We start from the raw sequence: 11254 nt of genomic DNA on the forward strand, positions 1-11254 counted from the left end.
TACTTGGAATTCCGATACAACTGTATTTCTCAAATAAATCTATTTAATACTGCGTATAAGTTAAATAAATAAGAATGTTTTGGACCAATTGTCACCATTACAAAGCAAAGGTCCTCAGTTATTTTACTAATTGCACACCAGCTACATATGCTCTAAACTTTTCAATTGAAAAATCAACAGTATGATTTTGGAATATAAACAGTAAATTGTTTGAAAAGAAAATAGAGTAATATTCCTGATGTCTTTTGTATCACGATAAAATACCGTTTGAATTGAACATCCTTTTTGATCAATAAGCATGCATATCGCTTGGGCTTAATCTTGTTGACTGGATGGAAACAAAAGCTATTCATTGTGTAATACTGGCACAACCACTTGAGGATTCTCTCTCGTATTAAAGAGACACGAATTCGAATGCAGAACATCCGTGTGTACGGAAGCCAAGAGAAAATTTCATTACTGGCACACATGGGGCAGCCGGTAATCATACAGGTTGAAAATATTTGCTATCCTATTCTTGCAATTGTTGGTGTGCCGGGTGAGTATCTGAAAATCACTGAACTGTTTCAATTTATTCTGTTTAACTGATTCATGGATATTTCTGTTATTGACATATACTGCTACTTTTGACGTGTTTAATACTGGAAAAAGAAAATTCCCAACACCACTGAAATAGTGACAATTCTTTTATGAATGCTGTACAGCCAATGGAATAATTTGACAGATTAGAATAACTTTATACATATTTATCCATAAGATGTGAGAATCCCTAGCTTAGCCATCATTCATGGTTCATCCCTAATAACTCAGAGGGCAGCTCCGAGTCAATCGCATTGTTGTGTGTCAAGAGTCATAGCTGGTTAGTCTGGACAAAGATAGACAATGTCTTATGCTAATCGTCATTTGCCAAGCAAATTGACATTTAATGGAACGTTATATCTCCTTTAAGTTCGTCCTTCTTTCATTTTAAGTTCAAGTTTTAACCTTTAACCATACCACCAGAACATTAGCCAAGCGCTTGGATTCTTAGAACACTCACATTGACACTGTTTCACGACCGTTCCAATGCAATGGGAAAGTTGAAGGTCATTCACTTTTTTTTAAGAACTGAGAGAACGGCATTCTAATTTTCAGAAACGACATCGTGTACCAATGCTTTTTAACATGGAAAACTAAAATGTTTGAATTCCTCAAAGAGTGCTTAGAGAGAGAGAGTGCAAAAGGAAGAGACAGAGACACAGACAATGACAGAGATAGAGGGCGCGAAAACAATACGCATAAGCATATTCCTGATGATACTGCTCCTTTAACAAGGTTAGGTTTTTCCTGTTTTTTTCCCCAAAAATGTTGCAAAAGGAAGAGGTTCCGAATTGTCTGAGCTAACATGACTTTAAATATGGATAACAGATGCTACATAAGGCAAAAATCAGGAAAAGTGTTTTTATTTTGCCAGAAAATAATTTTAAAAAGTTTTAAAATGAAAGGGGAGAGGTCTGTTCTCCCAGTTCAGGGTTATTCTAGTTTGGTTTAGTTTTAGTTGGGGACCCCACAAAGCTGCTCCTAAAGAAAATAGTTCCGTGTTTCTTGCAATGATCCCTGGCAGATCCTTTGTGCAATCTCTATCTCCTATCAGCATATTCCTGATGATACTGCTCCTTTAACAAGGTGAGGTTTTTCCTGTTTTTTTCCCCAAAAATGTTGCAAAAGGAAGAGGTTCCGAATTGTCTGAGCTAACATGACTTTAAATATGGATAACAGATGCTACATAAGGCAAAATTCAGGAAAAAGTGTTTTTATTTTGCCAGAAAATAATTTTTAAAAGTTTTAAAATGAAAGGGGAGAGGTCTGTTCTCCCAGTCCAGGGTTATTCTAGGACCTCTATAACTGAGGACCTTTGCTTTGTAATGGTGACAATTGGTCCAAAACATTCTTATTTATTTACCTTTTTGCCAAGGTGGGATGGGGTGGGGGGTGGGGGGGGGGGAGTGGTGTGGGCGTGTGTTTATGGAATTTTGCAGGAAACATGAATAGCTCTTTGTTAATTTAGAGTCGTAGAGTCATAGAGATGTAAAACATGGAAACAGACCCTGCAGTTCAACTCGTGCGTGCTGAGTTAAATTAATCTAGATAAAATTAATCTAGTCCCATTTGCCAGCACTTGGCCGACATCTCTTTAAATTCTTCCTATTTATATACCCATCCAGATGCCTTTTATATGTTCTGATTGTACAAGCTTCCACCACTTCCTTGGCAGTTCATTCCATACACGTACCACACTGTGCGTCAAAAACTTGCCCCTTAAGTCTCTTAATTTGTTCCCCACTTATCCTAACTCTATGCATAACCATGCCCCAAATGATTTTACACACCTCTATGCCGCCACTCAACGTGCTCCAGGGAACTCAGCCCCAGCCTATCCACCCTTTAACTGTACGTCATATCTTGCAACCCAAGCGACATCTTTGAAATTCTTTTCTGAACCCTTTCAAGTTTTGCAACATTCTTCCGATAGGAGGGAGAGCAGAATTGCACACAATATTAGAAGAAAAATCTAAACAATGTCCTGTACAACCGCAACATGACCTGCCAAATTCAATACTCAATGCTCTGGATAATAAAAGGAAAGCACATCTAACGCCTTCTTTACTGCCATATCTATTTGCGACTCCACTTTCAAGAAAATGTGAACCTGGACTTCAAGCTCTCTTTGTTGACGAACACTGTTCAGGACCTTGCCATGAAGAGTTTAGGACCTGCTCTCAGTTGCCTCTCCAAAATGCTACCTCTCCCATTTCCCTAAATTAAAGTCCATCTGACACTAACCAGCCCATTAGCACTGCGACTAAATCGTGTCCCCCGTTATTTGCAAATAGTTGTTCTTCTAAATTCTGTTATCATTTGATTGTTTTTCGGTTGGTAGTCTATAAATAAATATTGTTTTGTTAAAGACTGATTGTTTTGACAAGCTGTGTCACTCCTGGAATATCCACTAAACATCTGCTTAAAACAACTAGAAAAGTCACTATCTGTGCTGTATTTATAAAAGTTTTGAAAGTCTCTGGCCTGGTCCATAATGGATTGGAACTCGCGGGCTTAATTCTGTTGTTCCAATTTTGGATTCGAACTGTTGTACTCAAGGAAAGCGAGTGATCGGTGCTAATATTTGTTTTTTTGAGTGTTGAATTTGGTTTGTTTAAACAATGTTTGTTGTAGTAATGGTTCTTTCAGTCACCAAGACTTTTCTGGGGGTGAAAGAAGTGACCTTGGCGGTGTTACAAAATGTGAACAATGAAACACTACTGGAATTGGCGGTCAAGCTAGAGTCGGATTTAACATCGTCTGAAAGAAAAGGAGAGATAAAAGCAGAAATAGACCAGCATATATATTTGCTGCATACGCCATCAGAAACTATGGAAATGTTCAAAACTCAATTTAAAGTGTAGCAGCGTAAAGTAGAGGCAAAAGAAAAAGAAAGCAGAAAAAAGCGAAAGGAAAATGTGTCAGCAGAGGAAATTCAAAGAAGAATAGAGAGAAAGAAGAAAGGGAAAAATAAAGCGAAAGACAGAGAAGAAAGAGAGAGATATAAGAAAGAAATAGGAAGTTGAACGTTAAAAGAAAACTGGGACTTGTAGAGGAAAGTCGGCTTAAAAGTATGGAAATGCAAATAAAAAGGTAAGCTTACTGAGCAAGAGAGTGCTGATGAATATCTGAGTGTAACAAAAGGCCTAGTAGGGGTTTGTTCGATGTATCCGAATATTGTCTGTATATATTGAGAAAGATGTAAAAGTCTTTTTCAGCTTACTTGAGACAGTGGCTAAATAAAGTAAGTGGCTAGTGACCATATGGTTTTGTTGATCCAAACAAAACTTCCAGGTAGAGTTACTGAGGTACTTACATGACTATCAAAGGAGGCATCTGCAGAATACAAGGAGGTGAAGAAAGCCATTTAAAGTTTGGATTATCTTGTGTCAGAAGCCTGCAGTCAGCATTTCAGGAATTTAAGCAGGGAGTCTGCTCCAACAGACATTGACGTTGAAAGGATCAAAACAATGCAATTTTGACAGGTTGAAAAGGGTATTAAGAATACAGCAAACATATGACGCGCAAGGAGATACGATTATTATGGAGGAGTTCAAAAGTTCTCTTCCTAAAGTCGTGAGAATCCAAGCAGAAGAGCAGACAGTTAAAATGGCAGCTGAAATGGCTGCTGGTTATGTGTTAGTCCATAAATCAAACTTTGCTTCCCAGCATCAATTTTCATCCATGAGGTTTAGACATTGGAGAAAAGAGAAATCCTTACGTGGTAAAGGAAAAATAGATCTCGGTGAACATCATATGGTTAACTTACCATCGGTTTAAACTGAAAACCATGAAGGGAAAACAGAGGCTCAAAGGCAACAGTGTTGTCACTGCAACAAAGTAGATCACATGAATCAAAGTGTTGGTGGGATAGGAAAAGCACTGGGAAGCCAGATGTTGGAAAACAAGAAAAGCCATTGAATTTTGTTGGAGTGGTAGTGGAAGGCACAGTGGGTGTGGAAAAAAGTTGCCCCAGAGTATACAACCTGGTGGCCAGTTGATTAATAGAGAAGTGCCAGATCTGCTGAAACCATATGCTTCTGAACTTAAACTTTACGTGCATAGGCCACCGTCAGGACGTAAAGAGGTTGCAAAATGAAGAGATAAACGATACTAAAACATTGATACTAAAAGATGAGGAGATATGTATCTCTAAAGGACCATTGCATGAAAACGTGCTCGAAAGTGTCATTTATGGTGCGAAAAGACATCCTCAGTTATGAGGTTGGAATGAGGTCAGAGTGTCTACTGAAGAATGGAGAATTCGTGGGACGAATACTGGCAAAACTCTCAGTACGTGGAGCACAATTTTGTCTCTGCTAACGATATATTTGACTCACGAGTCGGAAAACGGCCTACTGTGGTTGGAAATCCATGAGAAAATAAACCAACTGAGCTATTACAGCAAACATATGGATTTCGCTTTTCTGACGGTGTGGTAACGAGCTCACAGTTCAGCAGATTGAACAGGAAAGTACAGATAAGAAAGTTGCATTGGAATTATCAGAGACAGTGTTTGAACAAGTAGTTGATACAAAACAGGAGCAAATGGACGGCGAAGTAAACAGTTCTATCTCAGAGATTTTATCTGAACTACTGCAGACGAGGAAATGCAGACCATGACATATCCAGACTGATGAGTAAAGGGTAAAGTTCATCACGTCGTATTCCCAGTGATTTATAGAAATGAGGTATTCTGGCTAGCACATGAACTACCAGTAGAGATCATTTAAAACATAGACAATGAACCTTTGCCCGACAATTTTGCGCTGACCTGTGAACTAATCTAAACCCACCGCACTACACTAACCCATAATCATCCATATGCTTATGCAAGAGCTGTTTAAATTCCCCTAAAGTGGCTGAGTTAACTACTTTGGCAGGCAGGGCATTCCACGCCCTTACCACTCTCTGAGTAAATAACTTGGTTCTAACATCTGTCTTAACTCTATCACGCCCCAATTTGCAGCTATAACCACATGTACAAGATGACAGCATCATCTGAGGAAAAAGACACTCACTGTCCACCCGATCTGAACGTCTGATCATCTTGTATGAATCTATTAAATCCCCTCTTAGCTTTCCTCTCTCCAATGAGAACAAACCCAACCTCGCAGCTTTTTCTCATAAGACCTTCCCTTCAGACTAGGCAACATCCTAGTAATTTTTTTCTGCACCTTTTCCAATGCCTCCAAATACTTCCTGTATTGGGGCGACCAGAACTGCACACAATACTCCATGTGAGTTCGCACTAGCATTTTGTACAGTTGCAGCATGTCATCACTGCTCTGGAACTCAATTCCTCTACAAATAAAACCTAACACACCGTTTGCTTTCTTAACAGCACTACCAGTCGGAGTCGCAACTCTCGGGGATCTATGTACATGGACGCCAAAATCCCTCTGCACATCCACACCACCAAGGATCTTTCCATTGACCCAGTATTCTGCCTTCCTGTTATTCTTTCCAAAATCAATCACCTCACATTTATTTGCATTGAACTCCGTTTGCCACTTATCAGCCTAATTCTGCAGTTTATCCAAACCTCCTCGCAATCTGCAACATTCTTCCACAATATCCAACACTCCATCGACTTTAGTGTCATCGGCAAACTTACTAAGCCATCACCTAAGCCTGCATCCAAGTCCATATCTGCACAAGAAAAAAACAAACTAAAATAGGAAAAACCTTTTGACTGTCCTGGACTGCACAAGAATGTCTTTGAATTTTGACAGACATGTCATGTTTCCTTGCTATTTGGAAAACTACAAGTAGTAAGTAAACCAGCACCTTGGATGCCCATTCTTGCTTTTGAGGAATCTTTCACAAAAGACAAATTTGATTGTGCAGGAATCCTACCTAAAAGAAAAAAAAAAGGATTCATTGTTTGCTGACATTAACCGATGTGTCCACTGTATTTCCAGAGAATACTTAATTCTGCAATATAATTGCTAAAAGAATTGTTGGACTTTTACTCAAAGGTTTTACTCAGCATGGATCATCCACTGAGATGCAGTGAGATCAAAGTCAAATTGTACATCAGAATTACTCAATGAAATTTTGGCAGTTTAGGAATAATTCTGGATTAGTGGTGCTGGAAGAGCACAGCAGTTCAGGCAGCATCCAAGGAGCTTCGAAATCTACGTTTCAGGCAAAAGCCCTTCATCAGGAATACAGGCAGAGAGCCTGAAGCGTGGAGAGATAACTTATCTCTCCACACTTCAGGCTCTCTGCCTGTATTCCTGATGAAGGGCTTTTGCCCGAAACGTCGATTTCGAAACTCCTTGGATGCTGTCTGAACTGCTGTTCTCTTCCAGCACCACTAATCCAGAATCTGATTTCCAGCATCTGGTTTCCAGCATTGTTTTTACCAAGTTTAGGAATAAAACAATTCAAATCTACTGCCTACCATTTAGAATAGCAGGGATTGGTAGAAATATGGCATCAGACATTAAAGTCTATATTAAGGTTTCATGGTCACGGCTATCCAGCTGATTGGTATAACGCAATCCTGTTTGTATTTTTTGCCATCAGAGATGTTATAAATGAATCGAACAAATTCAGTCTATGTGAATTAGTTTTTTTGCGAATGAAGTGAGAGAACTGCAAATAAATGATTAAGAAAAAATTGTTAAGTCAGAATTCAGAGAGAACGTACACAAAATATTTGTAAGATTTCAGGGAACAATTAGGGAGTTGGAAAGATATAATTTAAAAAGATCACAGCATACAATGAAACTGGAAACAAAGAAGAAATGAAAGCTCGCAATTTTGCACTCGGAAATAAAATTTTAGTGGTACTTCAAGTGAAAAAAGAACCTTTAAAATCAAAATTTATTGGACTTATCAATTCGAAAGTAGATTGACTGTGGTGAACTATGTGATAAAGACCCTAATCAGAAAGAAATCTCACAAAGCATGTCATTCGAATATACTCAAAAGGTATTTTGACAGGGAAATAAAGTAAAATCAGAATGCGTTGTTGATCACAATACAGAGTGAAGAATCAAGTTCAGAGGTGTTTGAATTGGACATTCTCAAATTAAATTGAACAATGAGGAAGTTGTCAATAATTATTGAATTACCTTCCGGAAGAAAATCAGAATGACAAGAAAGAGTAATTACCACCACGTGTGGAGATATGTGAAAATAAACTCAGAAGTATGAACATAATTTTGCACGATGGAGGTATAGGAATTGCTGGTCCAATAAAGTAACATACTTACAGGGTTAAATCTCTAAAGTTGGCACAGGCTCAAGAGGAGACTGAATACATTGTCCAAGACGTCAAAATTGAAATGAGTTGCAATGACTGCAGCTCACCCGTAGTAATAGCGTCAAAATTCAACCGTGCCCAACGGTGATGTGTGGACTTTCCCAAATGAAATGCAGTGACAAAATCTGATTCGTATCCGATTCCAGGTTTAGAAGACGGTATTGAAAATTTGGGAAGAGCAACTTTTTTTCTAATTTGGACTTGCTCAGACGATTCTGGTATAGGATACTGCCAGAAAGAGTGGAAGCAACTTCAGCTTTCCTAACGTTGAATGAACGTTCAATATCAGTTTCAAATCATACCGTTTGGTACAAAAATGCACCAGTCGCATTTCAATAACTGAACAACAACGTAATTTCTGGATTATGCAGTTGTGTGGTAGTTATTGATGGCCTTGTGATTTTTAGTCCCACATGATAGAAACAATTGCAACAGTTATCTGAATTGTTCCATCCACTTCAGGAGGCAAGCTTGGTGAAAAACCTGGCTAAGACTGAAACTGCCAATGCCCAAGTTACCTTCCTGGTCCTTGTATTTGGCATGGGAAAATGGCCCTATGCAGTGCAAAAACAATGATAATTCGGGCATTTCCTATACCATCGGCAAAAAAGAGCAGTGCTACAATTCCGGGATTGAATATCTTTTATTGAAACTCATAACAAATTTTCGCAGTTTGAATGCTGCCCTCACTGAATTACAAAAGGAAAGTGGAACATTTCAGTGGGTGGAAGACTGTCAAAATGCATTTGACAGCAAAAATCTGTGTTACTTATGGTACCACTATGAAACACTTCTAATTACGTAAAGTAATCAAGGTTGGTATCGATGCCAGTTGTGTGGGTGTCGGTGCTGTGCTCTTACAGTCAGACAACGAGAAGTTAGAAAGACCTATCGGCTATTTCCTCAGCCAATTGACCACTTATTTGCAGATCTAATCGATAGTTGAGAACGAGAGTTTGAGTTTGTCGTTGGCGTTACAACATTTCAACTTTTATATTACCACACATGTATATGAGACAATCATATACATGATGATAACTCATTGAAGATATGAGCAAATCTAAGGGCAAAAAATCCAGACTGTTTAGATGCAGCTAATTATTACACCTGTTCATTTTGAAAACTGTGCATGAGGCAGTAGGAGAAGAAGTTGAATTCCGATGTATTATTGATACTTCAGTAAAGAACGCAAGCATTCGGTGGCTGGGGGAAACAGAGTGAAAAAAATAATGTTGCATGTTCCCCGATTATTTTTAATGTAGTGCATATTTCCTGTTGTGTACTAACAGTGTAAAATTAAGAGGTTTTTGAAATGAAGCCTTCCTGGATCTTGATGATTACTTGTTTCTTCACGTGTCGTTCGAGAAGCTTTCCTTTAACAAGGATATATATTATTGTTGTACATTCTTCTCAAATTGATTTATTAAAAGCAGAGAGTCGAATTTCTGAGTTCAGGCCAATTTGATTCTGGTTAAAAGATACTACCTATTGCACAAATCAGGGAAAAACGGCTTTTATGTTTTTTTTTAAGTAGGACAGCAAAGCTAAGAAGCATCTAGGGAAATGCATGAAGAGGCATGGAATAAAGGGATATGAATCACATACAAGCAGGCAGGATTAATCTAGAATAGAATAATCAATGGCACATGTATGTTCGGCTGACGGGTCTCTTACTGTTCTGTACTCTTCTATGTTTTATTTATAAAGCAATTCAATTATTTCTTTAAGGATAGGAAGTCATACTTCTTAGTATTGAAACCATTTACTTTTTAGAACTCATATGCCAAAATATATTTGCCCCAGGAAAGATGAGTGTTGATTACAATTCATTCCGTTTTTCATCCTAGAAATTGACACAGAAACCAAAGGCGTACCTCTGCATAATTTATGACAATAAATTCACTTTGACAAAAAAGAGAAACGAACTAATAATACGTGGCCTGTTTAAAATTGACTGGCTGCATTACATCGACATCATGTGTGAAGCACATGTTTAAAACGTTGGTGGTTTGAACGTACAGGGTTAATATTTGTGGTAAAATTTGGAGAAAGTAAAAAAAAATTGTAATCAGCTGTCTTATTCTACTGATTGGCAACATATATTGCACGTGCTTATTCGAATAAATTATTTATGATTTCTCATGATTTTAGCAAACGATTATGACTAGTTTATTTCTTTGTTTTTTTTCAGCTAATCTGGTGACAATTGTGATTCTTTCCCGTGAACTGTGCGACCTTTCAAAATGTGTCACCCGATATTTAGTGGCAATGGCCGTGACGGACTTATCTGTTCTGGTATTTGACGTAATATTCTATGAGATCAAAGACTATTATTTCCCAAATTTATTTTTCAACTACACACCAATTTGCACTCTGAGCATTGTCCTAAATATGGTTTCATTTGACTGTTCTGTCTGGTTAACTGTTGCATTCACCTTTGATCGATTTGTGGCTATTTGTTGCCAAAAGTTGCAAGTAGGTTATTGCAACGCTAAAACAGCAGCTATGGTTATAGGAATCGTTTGTTTTATGAGCAGCTTACAGACTGTTCCGACATACTTTGCATTTGAACCTCGAGAAATAATAAACAATCAGCCGTGGTCCTGCTCTGTCAAAGCCAGTTTCTATACGTTACCCATGTGGATTGCGTATTGGTGGATCGAAGTTATTTTAACCCCATTTCTTCCATTTGTTTTGGTCGTAGTTTTCAATGTCCTGACAATTAAGAGCATTGTACAGACAAATAGAGTTCGAAGAAGACTCAAAGGAAACAATAAGGACCTGAAACAAAAGGATCCTGAAACGGAGAATAGGAGAAATTCGATGATTATTTTAATGGCCATATCTGGAAACTTTATAATCTTATGGACTGGAACATTTGTGACATACCTACTTGTACAATTTTCAGAGGTAAAATTATTAACAGCAAGTTACAACGATCCATTCACAATTCTTGAACAAACAGGCTATATGCTTAGGAATTTGAGTTGCTGCACAAACACCTTTATATATGCAGTTTCGCAACGTAAATTCAAAAATGCGCTTAAGAGTTTGCTTATGCATCCCATTTCTATGCTAACCATTTTATATCGTTACTTCTGTACTTCTGCGAATTAATCCTAAGTATAAATTTATTTTCATATTTTATGATGGAGCACAATGTAAAACAATACACCTTTACGAAGTTGAGCCAACATTTCCGTGCATTGTACGAACACCAAGACAATGCTCCTCTCTTTGTTTAATTTGCTTGCTTCTGCGGCTTCACGTTGCTTAAAATAAAAATTTCATTTATCCATCTGTCTATCTAACTTCACAACCAAGTTTCAGTTAAATTGACATAGGTACAGAATTATCTGGCACGAAGTATAGAGGCCTTTACCAAACCATAAAAGGCTT

The 11254-nt window shown here is 37.9% G+C and overlaps 1 protein-coding gene across 1 annotated transcript; it reads left to right on the forward strand.

Moving 5' to 3' along the window:
- The first annotated feature begins 468 nt into the window (after positions 1-468).
- Positions 469-10972, forward strand: LOC148140688 (sex peptide receptor-like). The gene is made up of 2 exons (XM_087978999.1): positions 469-538; positions 10047-10972. Exons 1-2 carry the CDS (start codon positions 469-471, stop codon positions 10970-10972), a joined length of 996 nt encoding a protein of 331 aa, XP_087835125.1.
- The last annotated feature ends 282 nt before the right edge of the window (positions 10973-11254 follow it).

This window comes from Chiloscyllium plagiosum, unplaced genomic scaffold (genome assembly GCF_037043375.1).
Source record: "Chiloscyllium plagiosum isolate Xiang-an unplaced genomic scaffold, Cpla_swu_hap1 HiC_scaffold_35, whole genome shotgun sequence".
NCBI classification, from domain to species: domain Eukaryota; kingdom Metazoa; phylum Chordata; class Chondrichthyes; order Orectolobiformes; family Hemiscylliidae; genus Chiloscyllium; species Chiloscyllium plagiosum.